Below are 27,270 nucleotides of genomic sequence, written 5' to 3'. Positions count from 1 at the left end.
TTTGGGAGCCACTGCTGGGCCAGCCACCCTCCAGCCTGGAGAGATCATTCCTGGATGGGAGCAGGCTCTGCTCTCACAGCTGGTACTTCCTCAGCAGCTCGCTCTGCCACTGCCGCTTCTTGTTGGGAAAGGCAGCCGGGATCCTGATCCTGCGGAACTCCTCGATGCACTTGCCCAGCTCCGACTGCAGGGCCTGGCGCTCCTCGCTGCTGCCCGTGGTGGTGACAGTGGTGGCCCTGGTGGTGGCCGTGGTGGCTGTGGTGGTGGCAGTGGTGGTGGACATGGAGGTGGCTGTGGTGCTGGCTGTGGTGCTGGCTGTGGTGGTGGCAGTGATGGTGGCAGTGGCGGCCATGTTGGCCATGGTGGTGGCAGTGGCGGCCATGTTGGCCATGGTGGTGGCAGTGGCCGTTGTCATGGTGGCCTCCAGGCCGTTGTCCCTGAGCGCGGCCCGGTCACTGCCCCGCCGCTGCTTCAGCTCCTGCAGCCTCCCCAGGGAGCTGCCCAAGTCCAGGGTGCTGGGCCGGGCTGGGCTTTCCTCGGGGGCTCGAGGCCACGGCGGGGACCCGCTGGGGCCGGGCTGGTGTTCCCCGGGCTGGGCGGCCCTGCCGGGGCCGGGCTCGCTCCCCTCAGGCTCGGCGGCCCTGCCCGGGCTGAGCTTCTTCCTCTCAGGCTCGGCGGCCCTACCGCGGCCGGGCTCCTCGGATCCCGCGGCATTCCCGGGCTCAGGCGGCTCCTGCCTCCTCCCGGGGCTCTCCCTCGGCTCCGCAGCGTCCTTGGGGGCTGCGAGGGAAAGCAGAGAGGAGTGTGAGGAGCGAGACATGAGGGACCTGCTGGGAATTCTTCTAAAAATACACCCGGTGGCAGAGATACAAAACAAGCAATGAACTATTCCTATTTAAAATCCCCCACCCTCTACTTTGACCTCTGCACAGAAGCAGAAAATGTCAAGGGAGATCTTCTTTTTCCTTGAAGACTTTTGTAAGGACAGAGTTGGAATTTTCCCTCCCCTTTTCCTTCCTCTTATTTTTTCCCCCATTTTGACATTTGCTGAGCAGCTCCAGCTCTGCAGTTGCTGGAGGTGGAAGCAGGAATGTCATCTATCAGCGAGCAGAACCCTTGAAGGATGGATTTTCTTTGGCAAATCTCTCCAGGAAGTTATAGGAATGAATCTTTGCCCCAAATTCTTTGAGTGATGGGATGAAGCCTCCAAGCTGCTTTAATCATCTTATCTGTGAACCTGGGAGCTGCTTTTGGGAAACGTGGAGCTGAGGCTGGGGAATTTAAGCACCCAAATTCCCAGGAGGAGCCTCTGGCTGAGCTGGAGAATGAATTCAAATCCATCAGTTCCTCTCCAGCATCTCAGCTCCCAGAGCACCCCATGACTGTGGCTGCTTCAGGATAACATTTATTTTCCAAAGTTTTCCATTTTACATCCCATTATTCCTGTCTGAGGCACTGTTCAGGTCACCAGGCTGAGACCAAATCCAGGTTTCCAGGGAATGGCTCCTGAATATTCCTCCTATCCCACCAGCCTGATGTCCTTTGGGTGGTCTGGCAGGGCTGGTGCCAGGCTACAAACTCAGATCCCTGCAGTTTCCCTGCTCCTAATCTCAGAATCCTGGAATTATTTCCCTTGGAGGGGACCTTAACGACCACCCAGTGCCACCCCTGCCCTGGCAGGGACACCTCCCACTGTCCCAGGGTGTCCCAGTGCCCAGCCTGGCCTTGGGCACTGCCAGGGATCCAGGGGCAGCCCCAGCTGCTCTGGGCACCCTGTGCCAGGGCCTGCCCACCCTGCCAGGGAACAATTCCCAATTCCCAATATCCCATCCATCCCTGCCCTGTGGCAGTGGGAGCCATTCCCTGTGTCCTGTCCCTCCATCCTTGTCCCCAGTCCCTCCCCAGCTCTCCTGGAGCCCCTTCAGGCCCTGCCAGGGGCTCTGAGCTCTCCCTGGAGCTTCTCCTGTCCAGGTGAGCACCCCCAGCTCTCCCAGCCCGGCTCCAGAGGGGCTCAAGCCCTGCAGCAGCTCCGTGGTCTCCTCTTTCCTGTAGCTTTGAAAATTTCATTTTCCTCCTCTGTTTATCCTTCCTCACATTTGAGCCCCTCTGGCATTAAGGGGGGGTGACCCCTGGGTGAGCCAAGGACACCCCACAACCCTGAGTGTCCCTCCAGCTGCTGGCCTGGGAAAAGGAACCAGCCTGGTTGATCTGTCTGATCTTTTCTCCCACAGGTTTTCCTTCCCCGGTGCCTCTTGTGCTTTAGAGCTCCAATTAAATTCAGCAGCGACACTTCCGAGCAGCCCCGCGGAGCCGCTGGGATCCTGCTGGGGGCAATTACCGGCTCCTGCCGCGGCTCGGGGGGGAGCACACAGCCTGTCCCCACCCCGGGGGGAGCACACAGTGTCCCCACACTGTCCCCGCCCCGGGGGGAGCACACAGTGTCCCCACATTGTCCCCACACTGTCCCCACCCCGGGGGGAGCACACAGTGTCCCCACATTGTCCCCACACTGTCCCCACCCCGCAGCTCTGGGACAGAGTTTTGTTATTCCCGAGGCTGCAGCAGGGCCAGGGATGGGCAGCTGCTTTGCTGCTCTCCCACGCTGCCTCCATCCCCAGGGATGTTGGATGGGGGGCATGGATGGAGGGGAATAGGACGTTCCTGGGTGATCCCAAATGAGGGATCTTAAAATTCTCTCCAGCTTCTTAAACTTGGGTGATGTGGGCCAAAAAAAGAGGCATAGGAGTTTCCAAATGAGCTGGAAGAGCAGGTTGGGTTTGGGAAGTGTGGGGAGGGGGTACCAGGGTGCATCCAGAGCATCCCCAGGGTGTATCCTCACCATCCCAGCGCCCAATCCACACCAGCTGCTTCTGTGCCAGCAACTGGATCCTGTCAATCTCAGGGCTTGACTCTGCACAAATTGTTCTGGTTTATGGGATTAATCCAGCTGGGAAGAGCACTGGCAGCTTCCTGTGCAGCTGGGCCAATGTGCTCTGGTACCCAGCCCTGGCACAGTGCCCTAGCAGTGCCAGTGGTGCCAGCTGGATCCCCAGGGAATCCTGATCCATTGGCAGGAGGCACCAAGCTCAGGTGCAGAGAGTTGTTGGAGCCCCAAACTTGTGACACAGGCGGCAGAAAACCCAGCTTGACTCTCGCTGGGTTCTCCTTTTGTAATTCATTCCTGCTGTTGGAAAAGCTCAGCAAGAAGCTGGGAAAAAAAAAAAATTCCAAACAGCAAAAGGCACCTCCTGAAAGACCTTGGAGCCCTGGGAAGGAAGGGCCTTCCTGGGAAGGAAAATCTGGAATAATCCAGATTTTTTTCCATCACACAGGAGCTTCCAGGGGGAGGCAAGGTGGGGTCAGGGATTTCAGGGATTTTTCTGAGGGCTGGGGTTCCTTGGAGGGGGAGCTGCAGCTCCCTGGGCTATAGCAGAGCTGGGCACTGGTACCTGCTGGCGTTGGCTCCGTGTGTTCCAGGGATTGTCCACTCCCTGCAGTGTCCCGTGGTGGGCAGGAGCTCTGCTGCCCTGTTCCTCCCAGGTTCTCTGTGAGAAAAGGATTGGGAATTGCATAAATTATGGAGATGTGCTCACAAACATCACCCTGTGGGTATGGAGGAGCTCACAATTCCATCTTTTATAGGAATCTTGGTGGCCTGGAATGATGTGGGTTGGCAGGGACCTTAAAGCTCATCCAATTCCACCCCTGCCATGGCAGGGACACCTCCCACTGCCCCAGGCTGCTCCAAGCCCCAGTGTCCAGCCTGGCCTTGGGCACTGCCAGGGATCCAGGGGCAGCCCCAGCTGCTCAGGGAATGTGTGCCACTTTTACAGGGATGTTTGACTTTGCAGGATCTCGGTCCATGTAGGGATAATGTGATTGCAGGAAATGCCCTGGAGATCCTTCATCTAAATTAAATCAGTGTTTGCTGAGTGCTTGTGGATATCCACAGGCTGCAGGAACGGCTGGAATGTGGGAATGCCTCCAGCCTGGAATGGAGGCTGCATTGCCTCATCCCTGGCAGTGTCCCAGGCCGGGCTGGACGGGCCTGGAGCAGCCTGGGACAGTGGAAGGGGTCCCTGCCCATGGCAGGGGGGATTAGGTCACCTTTAAAGTCCCTTCCAACCCGAGCCAGTCTGGGATTCTGTTCCATGACTCCTGAGCATGGGATGCTGCACGATTCCGACCTTTTTAGCCTCTAAATCCGCGTGTCTGTCGGGACTGACAGATGGAGATCTAACTCCAGCCACCTTTTGTTATCCAGGATTTCAATCCCTTGGAGCTGGAACAAACCCGTCCAAGGGTTTTGTGCCTTTAATTCCCGGCCAGCTCCCGCCGGGATCTAAATCAGCCCTGGCCACTCCGCCCCCTGAGCGAGCCGATATCCATCAGCACCTAATTACTGTTCCCGTTCATCCCACGGCGCCTTTCATCTCCAATTCCTCCTGATTTTCCCGATTTCCTCCCTCCCTGGAGCTGGCAGGGCCCACACCCAAGAGCTGAGCAGTGGAGCAGTGTTTGGGGCTGGAATTTTGGCTGCCTTCATCACAGTTGATTCCTGCAATTCAATCCATCCCCTGTGCAGCTGTTCTTGCTTCCAAAACATTCCCTTTTTTGTTTTTTTTTGGGAGCTCTGCTGTCGGTTTTAGGCGATTTCCTGTGGATCTGTGCAGTCCAAGTATTTTTTTTCCTGCTTATTTTTGCCCATATATATAAAATAGACACATTCAGCAGTGGATATTCCCTGTCACTGATTAATTTAACATCTGCTTTAATCTGCTCCAGTTCTGGCATTCCCAGGAAAACAGAGAAAAAGAACAACAAATCCCCCCCTCCAAAGGTCTCCCAAATTCCCTCTCCAAGGGAAGGTGACCACACTGACTACAAGAAATTTTTAGAGGTGTATCTATAAAATTTACCTCCTCTTCAAAGTCCTAAATGCTGTCATGTCTAGAGGTGAACATTCTGAACTGGGCACCCTGCTTGGAGAAGCTGTGGCTGCCCCAGCCCTGGAAGTGTCCAAGGCCAGGTTGGATGGGGCTTGGAGCAGCCTGGGAGAGCATAAAGGTGGAACAGGATGAGTTTCAAGGTCCCTTCCAACCCAAACAATTCTGGGATCTGCAGATTCTCCCAATCCCCTCTCCAAAGGTCTCCCAGCTCTCACCGTCTTCTCCCCATGGGCAGAAGTTTTGCTTTTCCCAGAGCTGGGATGCTGCAGCTCCTTGCCCAATCCTTTGGGATAATGGATGGGATGAGCAGGAGGAGCTGTGGGGCTGCTCTGGAAGTGCAGCCAGCTGAGGGGAGTGAGGAACAGCAGCTGTCCCAGCCAGGCCTTTGTGTGGTTCCCTCACTTTTCCAGGGCAGCCATTCCAGCTTTTTGGCCGGGGTGGGAATTATGAGGGATTCAGACTCCAGAGGTCAAACCCCGGGGATGGGCAGAGCCTGGGCTGGTGGGAGCCAACAGAACCATCCTGCTCTCCATCAGCAAAACATCTGGCTGGGCTGGAGGCCTTGGTACCACGGGCAGCAAAAGCAGCTTTCCCTCCTTGCCAAGCAGGAGAAAAGCAAGGCACAACTTCCCAAGAATATTTCTGAGATTCACATTCTCTGAACCTCAGAGAGAGAAAAAACAATTCTTATCTCATTTACTGCTCCTGTGTTGTTCACAAGTAGAATGCATTGTAAAAGATTTTTTACCTTAAAAAATTAATAATTAAATAACTTATTAGTTAAATTAAATTATACTTAAAAATATTTAATTATTAAACTCTAGTGTGAGTGTTTTGATTCATTAGCCAATTCAATCCATGTGTGTGTGTGTCAGGATTGTCAGCTGACAGTCACAAATGCTGTGCAGTTAAAGGCAGCTGAGTGCTTAGCAAATTCAGTTTAAATGGAATATAATATAGAATAATATTGTATAATAAAGTAATTAATTAGCCTTCTGATAAGATGGAGTCAGATGCATCATTCTCTCCCCTGCATTTCCAATACCAAGCCAATTCCTTTGGATAACCCTTTATTCCCCAAAAAGTTTTTCCAGGCCTGGCACAGCTGCCCAGGGCAGGGGTGGAGTCCCCATTCCTGGAGGGATTTAAAATCCCTGGGGATGTGGCATTTGGGGACACTGGGTACTGCCACACTTGGAAATGGCTGGGCTATGGTGTTAGAGGTCTTTTCCCACAGAAATAATTCCATTATTCTAAGACCTGCCAATTTATTTGGATTGGTGATCCATAGTGTGGATGGCAAAGCTTTGCCAAGAATTCTTCCAAGAGGAGCAGCTCCTGGTGACCCTGAACTGTATCCGACCTGGAATTGCTGGTTCCCACCTGGAATTGCTGATCCTCACCTGGAATTGCTGTTCTCACCTGGAATTGCTGTTCCCACCTGGAATTGCTGATCCTCACCTGGAATTGCTGATCCCCACCTGGAATTGCTGTTCCCACCTGGAATTGCTGATCCTCACCTGGAATTGCTGGTTCCCACCTGGAATTGCTTTTTTCACCTGGAATTGCTGTTCCCACCTGGAATTGCTGGTCCCACCTGGAATTGCTGATCCTCACTTGGAATTGCTGATCCCACCTGGAATTGCTGGTTCCCACCTGGAATTGCTGATCCTCACCTGGAATTGCTGATCCCCACCTGGAATTGCTGATCCTCACCTGGAATTGCTGTTCTCACCTGGAAGTGCTGGTTCCCACCTGGAATTGCTGTTCTCACCTGGAAGTGCTGATCCTCACCTGGAATTGCTGATCCTCACCTGGAATTGCTGTTCTCACCTGGAAGTGCTGATCCCCACCTGGAATTGCTGTTCCCACCTGGAATTGCTGTTCTCACCTGGAATTGCTGATCCTCACCTGGAATTGCTGTTCTCACCTGGAATTGCTGATCCTCACCTGGAATTGCTGTTCTCACCTGGAAGTGCTGATCCCCACCTGGAATTGCTGTTCCCACCTGGAATTGCTGTTCTCACCTGGAAGTGCTTCTGCTGTGTCTCCCTTGATGTCCAGGATGGGCTCGGAGGAGGACATGGGTTTTTTGGGGTTCTGCTCTGGTTCTGAAGGCTCGGGAACGGGAAGGCTGAGCCAGGAGCTTCCTGAAAATCAACACCCAAAGGAGAAAATCTTAGAAGGGAAATGATGCACAGGGAATGTGGGAAGAGTGGTGGATGGGAATAGAACCCAAAGCACCTCCCAGAGCGCCATGCTGGGTTCCCAAGGTGAGGAATGATCAGGAAAACTCCCATTGCCTCCCAAACCCTTCTTAGAGTCATCTTGAGATTTGGGCAGTGCCTGTAACCACATCCCACATTTTCCACCAGGAATTGCTGTTCCTTACTTTGGTCTCACTCTCCTGCCTTTTCCCTAAACCTTTCTATCTCTGCCTTTCCATTTATTGCCTCATTTCCATGGATTTACAAACAGGGAGGAATGCAAAGTGTTTATCCTACACTGGGATTAGTGCTTCAGCTTTCCATCGTTTTCTTCCCCGACATTTCCACACAGACTCTTCCATTTGCCACCCAGCCTGGATGAGCCTTTGGATCCAGCTGCAGTTCCTGCCCCATCCAAGGGATTTGCCTCTCCATGGCTGAGCGTTGGAGCAGGATCATCCCATTGGCACAGAGAGCAGCAAATCCCTTGGGAGCTCCAGTTCCACAGCTCTTCCCACCAGGCACACAGGGAATCAGGGAATCATCACCCAGAAAGGTCCCCCAGGACACTTCCACTGTCCCAGGCTGCTCCAGCCTGGCCTCGGGCACTTCCACAGCTTCTCTGGGCACCTGTGCCAGGGCCTGCCCACCCTCCCAGCCAGGAATTCCTTCCCAAGATCCCACCTAACCTTGCTCTTCCAGAGGTGGATGAAGACTTTCACCAAGGCCACCCTGATTTGGGATAAAGGCAATCCTGCTCCACCTGGCCATGGGAGGCAGGGGATGGATCTGGGCGCTCCAGCTCCCAAAACTCCCAGAGCTGAGCAGGATTCTGTGTTCAGTGGTTGCCAGAATGCAGGACAGCAGGAATTTGCCCAGAGACAGCCTGGCCAAGCTGGACCCCCAGGATCCCTTATGATCCAGAAGAAGGTGCAGCCTCCAGGAGATGGCAGCAGGACCCCAGCACGCCCTGTGCCCATGGCCTCCCCCATTAATTGTGGTTCCTGAGACAATTCCTGGCATGTCCCAGGACCACCAGCTTCATCCAGAGGCTCTGTGGTCACCCCAGTGCAGCTGGAAATGTTCCATTCCTAATTCCAGTTAATATCCCAGAGTGACTGGTTTTGCACCCAGTTAAGCCCCAAAGTCCAGGAGGAGGGAATCTGAGCTGAGCTCCATTCCAGTGGGGCGTTCCCAAGCCTTTTGGGCAGAACAACACCTAGACAGGACACAGGACATGGCTTGGGATGGAATTCCTGGCATACAAGGGGAAGGGGAAAGATTTTCTGTGGAATAAGAGCAATGCTGAATTTCATTCATTTCATTCATTTCATTTGCACAGCTGAGCTTCTCCAGGTGCTCCCAAACATTCCAGCAGAGCTCCAGGGCTCTGGATTCCCTCTCCCACGTGCTGACCTGCAGCCTGTGCTTATTAAAGATTTAAAAGCCAAGCTGTCAGCGCTGCTCTGGGGATGGACTTTTCCTCTTATAGCTCTATCCCTCTAATTCTAATAGGATTGGGAGGAGGAGGCGGGGGCTGGAGCAGTGCCAGGAGCTGAGGGAGGGTTTGCTCCTTCCACAGGCTTTGCACACCTTGGTGGAGATTTCTGGGAGTTTGTTCCTCTTCCAGCACCTCCCGTTGGCTCTCTGGGATTTTGGGTTAATCCCTGGGAGAGTGGGAGCAGAGGAGCTGCTCTGTCCTGGTTTTCCCTCATCCCAGGGATAACAAAACCCCACCCTGTGCTCTGCTCCGCTGGAAAAGCTGCATTAATCCCATTTTATTTCAGATTTCAGATGGGCACTTGCTGCTTCCCAGGGTTTGGGAATATTTCAAATCCACCACTGGAAAGTGCTGGCTCAACTCCACTTCCAGCCTCAAGTCCACGTTGTCCTACAAACACCATGGCTTTGGGGACATTCCATGGATGTGGTGATGAGGTGGAAGCACCAAGGAGCCACCCAGCTCTGGGACCCTCAGGAGTCACAGCCACTGCTGAAACTCAAATGCTTGGGGTTCTTCCTTCCCCCAGTGCCAGGTTTCTCCCAGGACATTTTTTCCATGGATTTACCTGGAAGGCTGCAGTGCCTGGAGAGCTGCCTGGAGAGTTGGCCTCGCACAACAGGACCTGGGAACAAAGGAGAAGGTTTGGATGTGGATCCTGCTCCAAAATCATGGAGTTTTGCTCTTCCACATCCACACTGTCACTGGAGAGGGATGCAAGGAAAATGAGTGCTCTGGTTGTGTCCTATGAAAAATCATTCCCTGGGATTTTCCCCTTGGATGTGCCATGAGCCCAGCCAGGTTTTATTTTCCAAAATATCCAGGCTCCTCCCAACATTTCCTGCCTTTTGGAAGTTGAGAAACCCCTTAATCCATGGGGAAGTTCCGCAGTTCAACCCCATCCCAATTTCAGCAAGAGTTGCCCCTGCACCAGCAAAAACCAGGAGTTGTTGGAAAGGGAATTTTGATCCCAGATGTCCTGTAGGGCCAAAGCAATGTTCTGGTGCATCCCCTTCCCCAGATCAAGCCTGGGCACCAAAACAGCCCAAGGTTTTTCCCCTGGAGAAGAGAAGGAGCCACCCTCGTGCTCCTTGGAATCCTGAGGATTATTCCCTGCTCTCCATCCCGGAAATCCTCAGCTGTGAAATGAGACCAACAACCTGTTTTCTGCTCACAAGGATGAGGGGAAGTCTGGAGTCATTCCCAAATGATTTATTAATTCCATGGCTTTTGTTGGAAGCAAAGGGGGCTGGAATGAGGCAAATCTGCCTGGCTGGAGCTGGTTGCTATTGGAGTTTTTCCTGGAAACCCATTAACATAACGTGGGGAGGGAGGTGAAAATTGCCTTTAATACTGAAATATTGTTGGAAAGGGGGAAATTGGGATATTCCATGTGGGAGCTGAAAGAATAAACACTTTTTTTTACCCAAAAAAGGGATTTTCTGCACTGTTTTCAGCCCTTCCTGAAAAATTTGCACCTGGTTCTAATTAACCCTAAAGCTTCATTAATGATCAGTTTGGCACCAGCCATAATTAATCCCAAATGTGCATTTTTCCATGGAATAAAAGGTTTACCTGAGCACATTTGCAAATTCCATTTAGAAAATGTGGCTGTGTATTAATTAAACTGAAATCATAATTAAAAGCAGAATTAAAACCCTTCTAATAAACATGGGGGGGAAAAATCCTTTGGTTTTATGCTCAGTCCACAAATTTGTGGCTAATGGAGAGCAGTTATTCCATTTTCCTGAGGGCTCTTGGATACAGGCCATCCAAGAGGCTTTTAAGGAAAATCTGGAGCCAAGGGGGGATTGTTGAACTTCCAGCATGGATTAAAAGTTTATTAAGGGAGAGAAAAGGAGGGATGGAATCAAGAGTTTGCTCCCAATATATAAATAATGGAAAAATGGGATGTTCCCAAGAGGCCAGCTCGGGATGAAGGGCTTCTATTACCCAGGAAAGGGGGAAAAAGGAAACAGCCAAGAGGAAAATGGAATAACGGGGTGGTGGAGGTTGGTGGGAAAGGACCTTGGCATCAGCTCTGATGGAGAATCTTCCAGTGGGATGGACAGAATGACAAACAGGACACAGGAATGTGCCTTGGGAATGTCCCCTGGATGTCTCATAAACCTTGGTGGGGTTTAAGTCAACTTCAGAGACTCAGGAGAGAGCTGGGAACGTTCACCTGGGCAAGGGAAGGAACCAGGGAAAGCAGGGGCAAAGCCAGGAGGGCTTTTAACCTTGTTTGTTTTTGTGGAAGAATTAATCAGGAAATTGCAGCACTCCGGGCTTTAGGGTTGGAGTTAAATCCCTTTAAATCAGTGGCTCCAAGCTCCTCCTATTATTTAAATAATGACTGGGGATTTTTGTTTGATTTGATTTTGGTCTTCGGAATAAAAAGAGACAAAAGAAACCCCAGAAACAAAATAAACTAAGCAGAAGGAACTTCCCTGGATCAGCATGGAAGAGCTGCTCCGAGCACACCCGAGGTGCTCCAGCTGTTCCCAGCCCCCTCCAACGCTTTCATCCGAGATCCAATTAATTATCTGCAGCACACGGAACTGCTGAGCTCATCCACCAGCACCGGAGGTCGCAGTGACCACTCCGAGCCCCAGACACTGGATACTGGGAAGGAATTCCTGGCTGGGAGGGCGGGGAGGGGCTGGGATAGAATTCCCAGAGCAGCTGTGGCTGCCCCTGGATCCCTGGCAGTGCCCATGGCCAGGTTAGAGCAGCCTGGGACAGTGAGAGGTGTCCCTGCCATGGCAGGATTGGGATGGGATGGGGATGGAATGGGGATGGGATGGGCTTCAAGGTCTCTCCCAACCCAAAGCATTCCATAATTCCAGGCTGCTGCTGCTGCTGCAGGATCCAGGGGAACACGAGCAGGGCAGGTGGGACCAGCCCCAGCTGGAAGGGGCAGATCCCGGGGTGGGAAGGAGGGGATGGAGGAAGGTTCCTCTCCCAGGGGGAACCAGGTCCTCCCAGCCAACCTGGGAACAGAGCTGGGAGCAAACCTGAGAATAGAGCTGGGAAAAAACCCAGGAACAAACCTGGGGACGAACCTGGGAATGAACCTGGGAACAGAGCTGGGAATGAACACAGGAAAAGAGCTGGGAACAGAGCTGGGAATAGAGCTGGGAACAAACCTGGGAACAGAGCTGGGAATGAACACAGGAAAAGAGCTGGGAACAGAGCTGGGAATAGAGCTGGGAACAAACCTGGGAACGAACCTGGTAACAAACCTGGGAACAGACTCAGGAATGAACCTGGGAGCAAACCTGGGAACAGAGTTGGGAATGAACCCAGGAACAGAACTGGGAACAGAGCTGGGAAGAGACCTGGGAGCAAACTTGGGAGTAAACTTGGGAACAGAGCTGGGGACAAACCCAAGAATACACCTGGGAACAAACCTGGGAACAAGCACGGGAATAGACGTAGGAACAAACCCGGGAGCAAACCTGGGAAAAAACCTGGGAACAGACCCAGGAACAGACCTGGGAGCACGGGGAGGGTTCCCGGCCCTGCCGAGGCTCGGTGGCAGCAGCCAGGACAGTTTGTCCTTCATTTCCATGAAATGACACGGCTGGATGACCTCAGCTCCGCAGGGAGAGGAACCGCTCACGGTGGAGATCCCCGGTGCCAAACCTCATTCCTCATCCAAATACAAATGAATCCCATTGGAAGGAAGCAGCTGCGCTTTCCAGGGGCTGCGGTTTGCAGGGGCGGGGGGGATTAAAACCACTCCGAAATGTCAGGAATTGGGAGGAGTATTTAACATCAGCACCTTATGGCAGACCCTCAGTGCCTGCTCAGCTTTCCAGCCTGCTGGAAGCGCTTTCCTGGCCCTTTTTGCTGCCTTCGGGAATACCGGGAATCCTTCCAAACCCGGACCTGGAGATTTCAGTTCCCCTGGAGCCAAATTCCCGTTAAAGGCTGCGGCTCGGAGTTAATGGGATTTTTTGTGTTCCCCTGGAGGTTGTGTTAAATCCCCTCCAGGCCCGCAAAGGACAACAATAATTTGGGAATAAAATGGGAAACCTTGGCTGCGCCCTCGCTTCCCTCGGGTTTGGAGCTGCTCCATAGAGGCGCTGAAGTGACAGTGACAGGGATGAGGAGCTGGGAAAGCAGCTGGGCCTTTAAAAGGTGCAAGAGCTGCAGGAAAAATCGGGAATCCCAAACGTCAGGGAGGCTGTGCCTGCTCCAGAATCCCTGCTGGGATCCCTTGGAGCGATGGAAGCCCGTGGGGAACAGCCGGGTCCCCTCCCTGGATAGGGGATTTTTAGGGTGCCAGCTTTGCTGCTGCACTCCCAGACCCCAAGGGGATCCCGTGGGAGCAGAGGCATCCCGGATCCAGGGAAAAACCCCTTTCCTGGGAAGCATTTGGGGTCCGTGGCAGCGGAGAGGAGCAGGGGAAGCTTTGGTGGCGGGAGGTTGCGAAACAATTTCCTGTTTACTTCTCTCTTTTCTCGGTTAAATGCAGACTCCGCTCCTGAAATGTCACTTGTGTCCTGTCCCTGTCGCCTGTCATGCCTTTCCTTCGCCCCCAGACCCTGTAAACATTCCTGCTCAGGATCCCTGCCGCTGGAAAAGGCCGCTCCCGATGGGAGCTCCTCAATGGCATTTAATCCTCGGAGTTGATTAAAGCGCTCCATTAACAGCAAATTAGGGACTAATGGGAATGATGGCTGTGCTCGGGGAGTAATTCCCGGGAGAGGGAACGGCACCGAGCAGCTCTAATCCCTTGTTCTGCCGGAGAGGGGAAGGATTTGGGTTTATCCTGGGGTTTTTTGGTTGGAAGTCTCAGCTCCAAGGAACTGATGCCCAGGTGGGGCCAAGCAGTGAAATTCGGAGGGTATTTTTATCCTGCCTGGTTAAAAACAGCTGGAACGAGCTAGAAAATGTTGGGATAGTGGAGGGGTCCCTGCCCACGGACCTGGATCTGCTCCAAGGTCCTTTCCAGCCCAAACCATTCCATGATTCCAGGAAAATATTCCATGGTTCTCTCAGTGCTTGGGGGTCCAGGTGTGGGCAGGAAGAGCAGAGCAAGGATTTCCCCACATCCCAGAGGGGAGGGAACTCCTGGAATATCCTTTCCATGGCCCCCAGCCCAGCTCTGCTCTCCAGAACAGCCCAACAAGGACCTCAAAGGGCTCATTTCCTGGAGAAACTGAGGCAGGGCAGGCTGGGCGAGGCACAAGCCCCACTTTGAGGTTGTTTTGTTGTCCCTTTGGGTTCTCCAGGTCCCCAAAGCTTCCTGTGCCCTCATCTGACCCCAATAAACACTCCCTGTTCTGGCCAATCCCACAGCACAAGGCTGGAAAACTTGATTTTCCCTTTTTTTTTTTTTTTTCCCAATTTCCTTTATTTATTCTTTTCATCTTTGTGTCTTAAACATTTGGGCTTTGTTTGGGTTTTCGGGGCTGGGCCCTCCCTAGTCCTGGAAAGGGCCCCAAACCAAAGCCAAACAAACCTTGATCCTGAAGGGCTGGACTGGATGAGTCCTGGAATATTCCAGTTTGGAATATTCCAGTTTGGAATATTCCATGGTTCTAACTGAATGGGAACTCAAAAGTTGAATTTTGAGGGGAAAAATCTGATTTTTCAGGCCGTTTTCCTTGTGAAATGGCCCCAAAATCTGCAGCCCCTCATGCCTGCTCCTGCTGGGAAGGGGCTGTTGTTCCCTGGAGGAATATTCCAGGGATTTCATGTCCAGGGAACAAACTGCTCCCACAGGGATCCTTGGGATGATGGCACAGGACCATGACAAGGCTCCATCTCGCTCCAAAATTCCAGATCATGGAACCCCAGACTGGTTTGTGTGGGAAGGGACCTTAAATTTATTCCTGGTAGGAGTTTTTAGGGGTGTGGGGGTGAAGGAAGGATTCATCCTTTAAGGATGCTGGTGGATTTATCCCACTGGGATTTATCCTGGAGGGGGGAAGGAAGGGACAGCAAACATTTGGGATGCAGAGGGTGTGCTTTGGCTCCAGAGTGATTTATCTGGAATCTGGTTTGTGTTATTTGCAGGGACATCTTTCCCTCAGATCCTGTCCAGCCCTCCTGGAGCAGGGGGGGATAATTCCCAGCCATCCATCGCCTGGAATGAAGGAAAACATTTTGGACTGCCAGAGCCTTTGAAGGAAACCACCTGGACACCCCCAGGCCCAGCCTGCTTAAGCTCAGCACAAACTGTCAGTGCAGGTTGAAGAGATTTATTTGGCAAATTCTCCAGCACATCCAAAAGCTCCCAAAATCTCCAAGGGACCCAAACACTCGTCTGCCTTCCCCCTGCTGCTCCCCACAGCCCTGGGAGGAGGCCCAGAGGTCTCTCTGTGGCCAGAACTCAGCATCTGCAGCTGCTAAACCCAGCCCAAAGCCTTGTTTGGTTAAACCCCTCCTAACAAAGCACTCAGGCTGCAGTTTCTGCGCCAGGAATTGGAAATTCCCTCACTCTCTGGTGATTTTCCTCAGGGCTGGATGCCCATGTTGTTAAAGGGAGGTTTGGGGGTTTATTTTTAATAAGATTTTGGAGGGAGCTTGGAGCAGCCTGGGATGGTGGGAGCTGTTCCTGTTTTTGGCAGGGGTGGGACTGGACTGGATGAGCTTAAAGGTCCTTTCCAAGCCAAACCATTCCCTGGTTAGCTGAGAGAGGAGGAGGCTGGTTCCAGCTTCCAGCTGCTTCTCCCCTCTCCTCCACCACCAAATCCTTTCTATTTCAACATCCCATCAAATCCCTTGGGTTTTTGTGGCAGGATGGGATTTCAGGACTGGGAATGGGATTTTTGTGTCCCTCAGAGGAGCCTCCTTGTCCTTGTCCCCATCCCATGGGACTGAGCTGCTCCATGGGGTGGGGAGAGCTCAGCTTTGGGACTCCTCTGCCCCCAGAGGTGCCCCTGGAGCGGGGCTGGAGCCAGGCCGAGGACACAAAGCACAAAGTGTTTCCAGATGTTCTCCAGGGCTGGCAGAAGGGATCTGGCTTTTCCTTAAGCTCAGTTTTTGTGAGGAGCAACCGGCAATTTGTGGGCAGGTGCCTGCCTGGCAGGGCAGAGCCAGCCCCAGCTCCTGCTCTGTCCAGGGGCTTTATTTTGGGATGAGGCTTCTCCAGGAAGCTGGAAATGAGGGATTGGGTTGTGCTGCCCCTGGGGAAGTGCCCTGGGGAATGTTCTTTGAGGGAACATTCCTGGGTGTGTGTGGGCAGAGACCCACAGGGATCTGCTGCCTGGACACCCCTTGGGACCTCATTGCCTTAAAACCCATCCCAAAGCCATCCCAAACCTGTCCCAAAGCCATCCCAAAGCCACCCCAGCCCTCAGCTCTCGCTCCCAGCAGGATGAAGAAGCTGCTGAGTCCTCAGGGCAGGGCAGATTTCAGCAATCCCAGGGATCCCTGCCGGCCCTGGTGTTCCCAGACAAGGTGGATAATCCCCCCTGGAAGGTGCCAGCCCCCCCTGCTCCAGCTGTGCTCTGCCCCTCGGGGTGCCAGCATTCCCAGGCATGAGCTGGGCCATCCCAAACCTCTGCCCAGCCCTGGAAATGCAGTGAAGGGGAGGATATTGGGATGGAGCTGCTGGAAAAGAGCAGGATGCGCCCCCAGCAGCACCTGGAGCTTGGCTTGCACTGCAGGAAGCCGAGGAGCAGGGTCCTGTCCTCTTGGAGGGAAGGGAAAACCAGCCCCAAATCCAAAGGCAGCAGGGAAGGAAGGAGCTGGACAAGGCTGGATTTTCCCTGGGGATGTGGGAGGTGCTCGGGGCAGCACAAAGACAGGACAAGCAGAGCAGCTCTGGGTGGTTGGGACAAGCCCAAGGGATGGCCCAGCAGGAGCCTGGGGTCTGGGGATCACAGAAATATGGGAATATTCCCAGGAAAACCAGGCAGCATCAGGGAATTGGTTCTCCACTGTCTCCCTGAGAGCTCCCAGCTCACTCCAGCCATTCCCTGCCTGGCTCTTCCCAGCTTGCCAGGATTGTTCAGAGGAGGAGACCTCCCTGAGATGCTTTTCCATGCCACCATTTCCCTGCAAGTTTGATCTTATTTGATCCAAGATCTTTCCTGGGGATCAACGAGCCAGGTTTTTCTCCCAGCCATGCCAAGGACACTTTTCTTGTAAATAAATACGTGCAAGGAAAAGAAACAACCCCAAATTGGGTGCATTTTTGTGGAGATGGATCTCAACAAAAGGGTTTTTTCATCAAGTCTCAGTTTCCAGGAAAACCATCGGGTTCTGGAAGGATTCAGGAATAACTCCTGCTCGTGTTTCCTGTGGGGGATCAGCCCTGATCCCAGAACCTGCCACATCAAAACTCCCGGAATGGTGACTGCCATTCTGGTTTCTCCCTCAGGCAAAAATTCCTCCTCCCAGGAGATCAATTTTTCAGCCCAGTTCCAGTGGGGAAAAACATCAAAAGAGCCCCATTTCCCACAAGGCAGCAATTTTCTTTTCCCAATCCTACTTAGGAGAATCTCGAGTTCAAAAAGATAAAGCAAATATGGAACGCAGGTCCCCTCCCCCTTTATTTAAAGGTTTTCTTTGTGTGCACACAGAGCTCAAGTTCCTTTTTCTTGCCTTTTTAAAAGCCTGCTGTCATTTCCTCTTCCAGAGGTTGTTGGAATGAGGAACAGGACCATGAAAAATGTCAAAATACCGTTTTTGCCTTCCCCTTCTTCAGGAGAGAGGGAGAAGAACCTGGTTTGAAACTTCTGCTGGCCCCAGAGCCCTCCTTCCTCTCCAGGAAGGAGCTGCAAACCTTCCTCCCACATGGATCCCAAGCTGGAATAGCCCCTTGGATGCTCTCCAGCCTGGGAGGAGATCCTGCAGCTCCAGGAGCTTCACAGGGGCTGGGGTGGTGCTGGGAGCAGGGATGGAGGGTGGGAACAGGGACAGATGATGGGGACAGGGATGGAGGGTGCAGGATGAGGAATGGAGGGTGGAGGAGCAGGGAGGGAGGGTGGGAACAGGGATGGAGGGTGGAGGAGCAGGAATGGGTGTCAGGAGCAGGGATTGAGTGTAGGAACAGAGATGGAAGATGCAGGAGCAGGAATGGAGGGTGGAGGAGCAGAAATGGAGGGTGGGTGCCGGGATGGATGATGGGTGCCTTGGGTGGATGGTGGATGTCAGGAATGGGTGGTGAGTGCCCTGAAGGGGTGGCAGAGAACCAGAGGACAGCAGAGGCAGCATCAGGGACATCAGGGTCACCTCCCCTGCAGGCTGAGACCGTGTGCCAGAGCTGGGGCTGGGCCTCACCCAGGGTGATGTGCTGCCCTGGGGTCCTGCCCAGCAGGCACAGGAGGGGCAGAGCAGGGCACAGAGGCTCCCATAACTTTGTGTTCCTTCCTTCCTTCTCCTGTTGGAGCCCCCCACCAAACCTCCCCTGTGCTGTGCCAGCTGGGCATGGGGGCACACGGCCACTCCGGGCTGTCCCTTTATTCCTCATTGCCTAATAGGGGAGACCAGCAGCAGCTCCAGCCCCAGGAGGGCCTGGAGAGCTGGGATTGGAGACACCTCATGGGGGATCACCCAAATGGCCAAAATTCTCTTTGCTGGGTGAAGCAGTGGCCACCACCGGAGCATTCCAGCCTCATCCCCGTGATTCCCATTGTGCTCCCAGGAAAAAATGAAGGGACTTTTTGTCTGACAAGGCTCCAAGGAGCTTGAGAGCTGTATAAGCATTTTACACCCCCGAGCACATCAAACCTTCCCCGCTCCCTCCCACCTCCCTCACAGAACACCTGCCCCTCCCACCCTCCCCAAAATCCCCCCCAAATCCCTCCCGAGCACCCCGGAGCCGCGGCGATGTCTGAGCTCAGAGCTGCGAGCACAGGGGGAGCCTCTCCCCTTGCCAGGCGCTGCCAGCCTCAGGCTAAGCTGCTTACAGGGCTCCTGCCAATCCAGCCGTGCTGCCAGGCTGCCACTTCCCCACCCCCTCCCCGGCTCTGCTTCCCACCTTTCCCATGTCTTTATCCCAAGGATTCCTCTCCGAGCACCCAGTGAGTGCAGCAGGGTCCTGTGGAGCTGCACAGGACACAGAGCCCAGTCCAGTGTCCAAGCTGCAGGAATGCCAGCCCAGAGCAGTGTCCAGTGTGTCCCACCCCTCCCACCCAGCCCACGTCCACAGCAGTGTCCGAGTCCACACATCCAGGGAGGGTTGGGAGCGACTGCAGAGGTCACGGAGAGGGAGGAAGGTTGGTGGTCAGCAGCTGCTACAAGGAAGAGCCGGACAGGTTCAACATGGAGCAAGGAGGAGGGAAAAAACCCAAGAACCAACTGAAAAGGAGGCAAAGGGAGGACGCCGGGATTCGGGGATGGATCGATCTCTACCTTCTAGGCCACAGCCAGCACGGGACGGGGAAGGGACAGTCAGCAGCTGGTTGGCGGAGGGTTGGTTTTGTGTCACTCACGATAGAAAACATATTCGGTGTAGGAGGTCCAGATCCTGTCGTCCGTCTGCTCATGGGCGAAGGCACAGGTGCCCGTGGAGTTGCAGGCCACCATGTGGAAGCCGGCATCGGCCAGTTTGTCAAAGGCTTGCTCCAGGAAGGTGAATTTGAGGTAGTACCTGGACGTATACCTCTCCGGGGGCCTGTCCGGGTCCCTGCTCTCGTTCAAGGTGTCCCCAAAGACCTCCTTGGCCAGCGAGGTCTTGCCGCACACCATGATCCGGGCCACCCTGCGGAACTTGGCGTCCGTCTGGCTGTCCCTGCCCAGCGTGTAGGAGCCGCGGTAGCCGATGGTGATGAACCCTGCCCTGCGGCCCTCGGTGCCCGCGCTGGGCAGAGCGGTGGCAGCGGCCGAGCCCAGGCTGCGCGCGGCCTCCGCACCCGGGGACGGCTCCTCGGGGTCGCTCTGGCACGGATCGTCCCCCAGCGAGTTCTGCTCGCTGAGCTTGGGCACCAGCAGCTTCGCCAGCTCGGGCAGCATGAAGTACTCGGCCTCGCGCTGCAGGCGGCCGCGCTCCGGGAAGTGCTCGGGCAGCACCAGCTGCTGGTCCCTCATGTAATCCAGGATGTAGCGGAACAGGAACCCGTCCCGGTCCACGAAGAAGCGGCCCTTGCTGTCGCGGGCCAGCGAGCGCGTGCTCTGCTGCGTGAACATCTGCCAGAGGCGCGAGCCGGGCACGCTGAGCAGCGTGGGCAGCCGGGTGATGTACACCTGCCCGCCCACGTTCAGCTCGATGATCTCGGGGAAGGGGCTGCTGTCCTCGCCGCCTTTGGCACAGCTCGCGGGCTCTGCCAGGGCCATGGTGAGCTCCCGCTGCTCCCTCCTGCAGCACAAACCATCAAAACTGTGTCAGAACTGCCAGTAAACACAGCACACAGCCCTGATCCCGGCTGGCTGCAGGGCATCCCAAGCCATTGCCCCAGTCCCAGGTGATTGGAAACGATCCCAAGCCAGATCACACATGGAATCATAGAATTGTTTAGACTGGAAAAGCTCTCTAAGATCATGGAGTCCAACCCGGCACTGCCAAGCCACCGCTAAATGCCTGGTTTGGGTCAGCAGGCAGGGCAGGACCGGATCCTTGTCTCTCCAGGAGTCTGGAAGTCATCTCCCCCAATCCCTGGCTCCTGGAACAAGCAGCATTATCCACAGCCACCTCCCCTACCGTAGCGCACTGCCCGTGCCGTCTCCACCTGAGCTCTCCAGGCAGCAGAGGGGCTCGGCCTCTGCCCAGGAAGGTGCAGGGACGTGGGGCTGCTGTCCACAACAGGAAAGGCACGGCTGTCACACCCTGGGGACCCGCCAGCCCCGCATCCTGCAGCTGCCGAGGGAGGAGTTTCCGTGCAGGGGCCCCGCAGAGCCGGGGCTGGAGGGGCTGTGGGGCCACACAGGGAACAGCCCGGAGGTGCTGGGGAACAGCAGCACCAGCTCCCTGAAGGACAGAGGGACAGAGGGACAGAGCCTTTGGCACTCCTGCTCTGTCCTTGCTCCTGGAAAGTGCTCAGCACGGACTCGCAGCCAAGCTGGGAGATGGCAGAACCTCTCCAAGGGGCTGGGACCAAGACAAATCCTGGGCTGCTGCTACAGCAATTGCTCCGTGGCAGATGCCACGGATTTGTACATTTTCCAAAGGCAAGCCGGTTCTTGGATGTCTCTTGACACTGCAAATCAGCAGCTTACATAAACCTGGCTCAGCAGCCGGAGCCTGGATCCATGCCGTGCTCTGTGCAGGCATTTGGGAGAGCACGGAGGGAAGAGGTTCCCTGAGCTGACCTCCAGCTCTGCCCCCTCCCTGGGTGATCTCAGGGCTGCCCTGGGTCTGCTCGGAGGTTGGGACCTCCCAGGACCGGTCCCACACCCAAGGAACAGCCCAAGGGCTCGCCCCGTCCCCATGTCCTGCCGCAAAGATTCCCAGGAGCTGCTCCCAAGGATCCCAACACAAATTCTGGAGCAACTAAAGGACAAAGACAGAACTCTGTGGGCGCTTTCGGGTATGGGGGCAGAGCTGAGCCCGCTTTCCACTGCTCCTCCCGGCTCACAGGGAGAATCGTCTTTGAGCAAGGAGTGACTTGGGCAAGGAGGAGACGGAAGGATGGAAAGAGGATCAGCGCGGTCCCGGCTTCCCGGTCCCCTCCCGCAGTGCCTCTGGCTCCCTTTCCCTGGCCATTCCATGCCCACGGCACAGCCCAGCGGGCAGCAGCCGCCCGTGCCCGGAGCTCGCATCCCTTTGTCAGGCTGGGGGGCTGCCCATGGTGGGCTGGGGGCTCGGGGGGCGCGGGCAGAGCGGCCCCGCTGTCCCCTCTGCCCGCCCCAGGCGCGGACCCGGCGGTGACAGCGGCGGGGACTGAGCGGGGACAGCGGCGGGGACAGCGGCGGGGACAGCCCGGCTCAGCCCCGCTCAGCCCCGCAGCCGTCCCGGCGCTCCCCGGCCGCGGGACCCCGACGCCGCCGCCCCCGTTACCTCGGCAGGGCGGCCCGGCCGCTCCGCTGCGCTCCCGCCGTGCGCTCCGGCCGCGCCGCTCCCCGCGCTCCTCTCCGCCCGCCCGGCCCCGGCCCCGCCGCTTTATGGCCGGGGAGGCGGCGAGCGCCGTCCCCCGCTGTCCCCGGGACCGCCTTCCCCCGCCTGCCTCCGCCTCCATCCGACCAGCCCCCACCGTCCCCGCGTCCCCTGAGAGCGCATCCCGCTCCCGTGTGAGCCCATCCCGCTCCCGCATCCCCTGTGAGCCCATCCCGCTCCTGTGTGAGCCCATCCCGCTCCCGTGTGAGCCCATCCCGTTCCCGCATCCCCTGTGAGCCCATCCCGCTCCCGTGTGAGCCCATCCCGCTCCCGTGTGAGCACATCCCGTTCCTGCATCCCCTGTGAGCCCATCCCGCTCCTGTGTGAGCCCATCCCGCTCCCGTGTGAGCACATCCCGCTCCCGCATCCCCTGTGAGCCCATCCCACTCCCGTGTGAGCACATCCCGTTCCTGCATCCCCTGTGAGCACATCCCGCATCCTCTGAGAGCGCATCCCGCTCCCCTGTGAGCCCGTTCCGCTCCCGTGTGAGCCCATCCCGCTCCCGTGTGAGCACATCCCGCTCCTGCATCCCCTGAGAGCGCATCCCGCTCCCGTGTGAGCCCATCCCACTCCCGCATCCCCTGTGAGCACATCCCGTTCTCCTGTGAGCCCTCCCTCTCCCCTGTGAGCCCATCCCGCTCCCGCATCCCCTGTGAGCACATCCCTCTCCCCTGTGAGCACATCCCTCTCCCCTGTGAGCCCATCCCGCTCCCGCATCCCCCCATCATCCCCCGTCCCCGCATCCTCCCCGCTCTGGTACCGGGCGGGACTGACTGGGGAATTCCAGAGGCGCTCTCGCCATCGCCTGGGAATGCAGCAGGGATTGTGAAAAAGGAGGGAGAGGGACGCGGCCAGATGGTGCCAGGGCAAGGGGAACAGTTTTAAACTAAAAGAATGGGGATTTAGGTGGGATATTGGGAAGAAATTCCCCCCTGTGAGGGTGGGCAGGCCCTGGCACAGGGTGCCCAGAGAAGTTGTAGCTGCCCCTGGATCCCTGGGAATGTCCAAGGCCAGGCTGGACACTGGGGCTTGGAGCAATCTGGGATAGTGGAAGGTGTCCCTGCCCATGGCAGGGGGTGGAACTGGATGAGCTTTAAGGTTCCTTCCAACACAAACCATTCAATGATTCCATAATTCCAAACCCAGCCAGCAAAAACCTTACAGCAGCCAAACTCTTGCTACTCCTTGGATGATTTTATATTGTTGAGCTGGAGGGACTGAAATCCCCTTTCCCAAGGTAGGAATGACACAGTGGGATCAGAAGGAGCTTAGGCTGCTGTGGCAGCCTCTTTGTCCAGGCTGGAAAAACCAAGCAAGGAAAGAGTATCCAGCTCTTTTTAATTTACTGGAAAATTCTGGCTTTATGTAAATCCAGGAAAATATGACAACTCCAAACAACATCCCAATATTTACATGTTTCCTGGAAGTCCTATGAAGCTTAAATCCCAACGTTCTTTGACAGCAGAGCTGACCTGAGTTCATCCATGAATTTTTGTCCCTGTTAAATTTTGTAAGAGCAGAAGATGTGATTTTTTCTTCACCTACAAATCAAATCCCTGAGTCTGGGCACTCACATCCAAGAAATTTTTCTGTTTGGGTCTCTCCTTGTTGTTTTCTTGTATACCAGGAATGTTTGATTATTTTCCCATAAATTGCAGACACTGTGTCCCGTAGATATTTTGTGGGATGCATTTATAGATGGGGGAGAGTTATAAACCAGACCAATTTGTAGGATGGATGGATGGATGGATGGAGGGATGGATGGATGGATGGATGGATGGATGGATGGATGGATGGATGGATGATGGACGGACGGACGGACGGATGGATGGATGATGGATGGATGGATGGATGGATGGATGGATGGATGACGGAGATTTGCTCAAAAGGTACTTGAAGCATTTTTTAAATTGGCCTGGAGGAAAATTTACCCACCATGGGCCTGTTTAATTTTTGGGATCGAGATGAAATCCAGAATGGCTTTATCCCACTTTTCTGGAGGTCTGATCCAATGTAACTGCAAGTTCATCAAAGAGTTCCCAGGGAATTTTCAGCTCTCCTGGCTCACAGCTCCCTGTCTCGGGGAGATGCTGTGACCCCAGCCATGGTTACTGCTCCAGCCCTGTGCCTCCACCCTGGGCAGCTGTGCCACGGCTTGGCAATGAAGAAATCTTTCCTAAAATCAAATTTAAACTGATTTATTCTGGAGGCTGTGCTGGGAGAGTCAGGATGGAAGCTCAGGACAGGCCCAGTGACAGGAGCAACAATGGCACTTCCCATTATTTTTTCCGTTTCCCTTCCCCTTTCCCCAGCTGCCTCTGTGCTTTTTCCTCACATGCCTGAGGCTCATGGGTGGCAAAAATTGCACCCAAATTGGTGCAAATATTCCCATGAACTGATGAGGAAATCATGGACACCATCCAGGCCAATGCTGATGTGTCCAGAGGCAACTGGGAATGGGATCTCCAGGGAAGGGGAAGATGTTTGGCACCATGGGAGTGACCAGGGGGCCTGGAAACTCAGGAGAAGCTGCCAGGAGGTTTCATAAAGCAGCTTTTACAAGTTCTTCCAAGAAAAGTGGAGCAGGAATTTGGGTCCCTCTCTGCCTTCTGAAGACTTTTATCAGCCACAAGAGTGGCAGAATATCCATCCCCATCCCAAGAGAAGGCAGGGAAGGGTTTATTGAGGGTTCATTTGTGTCCACTCTGGGATTCCACAGTGATTGCAAGGAAGGCCCTGGAGTCACTTCCTGGCTGCTATTCCCATGTTTTCCAAGCTTGGACACAAATCCCTTCACCCCACAGTGCCTCATCCTCCTTATCCCCCTCCAGAGAGTCCTGCCTGCTCCTCAGCACTGCTAAAATCCCCTTGTGCTGCCCCAGAACTCCTCAAAAGCTCCTGATATTTGCATTTTAAAGGACTGAGGAGTGTAAACTGGAAGTGAGACACAAATGTTTCCATTGTCTGATTTTCCTTGGCTAAAAAAGTCCAAAATCCAATAAATTGATTGTGAGCCATGCTGGGATCAGGGTCCCATGACCCTCCACGTTGCAAGGATGCTGTTCCATAGCCCTGATGCTGCTCCATTCATTCCTTGTCCAGAGATAACAAAGGGAATTGCCTGTGGAAGCAGGAATATTTACCAGAGGAAAAAACCCCTAATTCATGGTGCAGAAGGGTCCCCACAGAGGTTCAGATTCCTCAGTGCCACAGCCGTGATTCACGAGCCAGGGCTGGAGACAGGAATCTTTCATCCTTAAACAAAGTGGAGCTAAAAAGTCCTAAAAAGGCAACAGAATCCCTGAGTGCCAGACTCCTGTGGGGCACGGAATTATTTTTAGGACATTTGGGGCACTGCAGTATTTTTATAGGTTTGGGGCACTGAATAATTTTAAAGACATTTGGGGCACTGAATTATTTTTAATCCTTTCAGGGTCTTCTGGCGGCACGTCCATCAGTGGGAAAATCCCCCTTGGCAGCATCCCTGCTCCTCCTGGTGCTCCCAGCTCTGTCTTCCTCTTCCCCATCCTCATTCCCTTCATCCTCTCCCCGTGCAGGGTTTTCCTCTCTGGGTTAATTAAAACCCCACTGTGGGGTTTGGGGTGAGAAGAGCTCAGGCCTGAGGGAGAAACTCAGCCTTAAATCACAGGGCCCATGCAGGCTCCCAGATTCTCAAAATTGTGCAGGAAACTCCCCCCAGCATCCCCAAACTCCGTACTTTTGTCTTTCCCTCCTCCTGGAGCCGCCAGCTCTGACAGAGGCAATAGAGGCGACAGAGGTGACAGAAGTGACAGAGGTGACAATGGTGACAGAGGTGACAGAGGTGACAGACGTGACAGAGGTGACAGAGGTGACAGTAGCGACGTTCCTGGTGTGGCTGTGCCCAAGCCACCCCAGTGCCTCCCTGCTCCTCCATGGACCTCCTGGAAGCTGCAGCTGCTGCAGCTACAGGACATTTCTACATTTCTACATTTCTACATTTCTACATTTCTACATTTCTACATTTCTACATTTCTACATTTCTACATTTCTACATTTCTACATTTCTATCTACTGATGAGGATCTTACTCTTCTAGTATATTAATTACAATCGACTTCCAATCCTTAGGATCTGGTTTAAATCCAGAGAAGAGTAATAAACATAATCTTATTCATACTAGCCCTATCACTGACTCTAAGCGTCCTCCTAACTGCACCAAACTTTTGACTCGCCCAAATAACCCCCGACTCATAGAAACTATCCCCATACGAATGCAGATTCGACCCCCTAGGATCTGCTCGACTCCCCTTCTCAATCTGCCTCTTCCTAGCTGCTCTACAAAGGGTTAATCTGCTCCTGCCCGGAGCTCAGGTGCTCGGCAGCCCCGGGGAGCAGCGGCCATCCCCGCTGGCCCCGGCGGGACGGGGCTCCTTCAATAATTCAATAAATTCAATAATTCACGGGCCCGTCTGGTCTGGCGGCTCTCAGCAGCGGCTGCCACCCCGCCCCGCGGTTGTGGCGGCTCTTTGGTGACAGATCGGCTTGGACAGGGCAGGAAAAAGGCTCTGCTCAGCTTTAAGTGGCTCCTCATTAGGGGAGCTCAGCACAGGGAGGTGAGGGCAGGGCTGGGAACTCCTCCCGACAGAGCCGGGGCTTGGGGCATCACTACAGGAGGGTTTTCTGCTGTGCTCTGATGGGACCAGAATTGTCACCACGAGGGTGATGGAAATGCTGTGTCAGAGACCTGCTTCCATCCTGGATTTGCTGAAAGAAACAAAGGAGAGTCCATCCATCCCATCCCATCCCATTGATCCCATCCCATTGATCCCATCCCATCCCATCCCATCCCATCCCATCCCATCCCATCCCATCCCATCCCATCCCATCCCATCCCATCCCATCCCATCCCACCTCATCCCTGGATGGACACTTTGGAACTGCTCGTCCCTAAGGCAGAGATGTCTCACTCAGACCTTTCCTTGTGGACTTTCCAAGCTGGGCAAATAAAATCCTGATTAAGGAGCACAGACACCTCTGGGTTTCAGGCCAGAGCTGCCAGCTGGAGCAGGGTTGGGAATATATTTGAGCCTCAGAGGGGAAGGGGTGAGGAATGGCCTGGCCAGAGCAGGAGCAGCTCCTGAAGAGCAGCACGGAGCCAGAGGAACAAGGGACACCAAGGCCTCCCAGTTTCTCCAGTTTCTCTGCCTTGCACTCCCTGCCAGCATTCTGGAGGACTTTTCCCTCCAAGGGAATTCTCCAGGCTGAATTCTGCTCCCAGAACAGGAGAACCCAGTGAGTCCAGCCTTTTCCTGAAGCAGGTCCTGTGGCCTTTGCCTTCTCACTCCCCTACGGGTGCTTGAGTCCTCTGCAGGGTCCAGGGGAAGCTCCAGCAAACAAAAATTAATGGGTAAAAAAAACCAAACCAAACCAAAACAAAAACTTGTTAAAAGCCCACGGGATTTCTGGGATGTGGATCATCCCCACGGTGAGCTGGGAACAACCTGGGCCTCCAAACTCCCCCCAAACACTGGATTTCCACGCACAGAGGATTTATTTCGGTGCTGTTCAGAAAGGCCCAGCTGAGATGGGATAAGGAGAAGGGAGGAGGTGGCAGGTGGGTGACAGGAGGGGCCTGGGG

At 54.6% G+C, this 27,270-nt stretch overlaps 1 protein-coding gene across 1 annotated transcript; it reads right to left on the bottom strand.

Moving 5' to 3' along the window:
• Positions 1-6,912: 6,912 nt before the first annotated feature.
• LOC131563947 (BTB/POZ domain-containing protein KCTD12-like) lies at positions 6,913-21,622 on the bottom strand. The gene is made up of 4 exons (XM_058814182.1): positions 21,556-21,622; positions 18,601-19,917; positions 9,226-9,282; positions 6,913-7,099 (listed from the first exon to the last, which is right to left on the bottom strand). Exon 2 carries the CDS (start codon positions 19,893-19,895, stop codon positions 19,047-19,049), a length of 849 nt encoding a protein of 282 aa, XP_058670165.1. The 5' UTR covers positions 19,896-19,917; positions 21,556-21,622; the 3' UTR covers positions 6,913-7,099; positions 9,226-9,282; positions 18,601-19,046.
• Between the last annotated feature and the right edge of the window lie 5,648 nt (positions 21,623-27,270).

Source organism: Ammospiza caudacuta, chromosome 14 (assembly GCF_027887145.1).
Source record: "Ammospiza caudacuta isolate bAmmCau1 chromosome 14, bAmmCau1.pri, whole genome shotgun sequence".
Classification (NCBI taxonomy): Eukaryota; Metazoa; Chordata; class Aves; order Passeriformes; family Passerellidae; genus Ammospiza; species Ammospiza caudacuta.
This window is presented reverse-complemented; position numbering and strand designations above follow the sequence as displayed.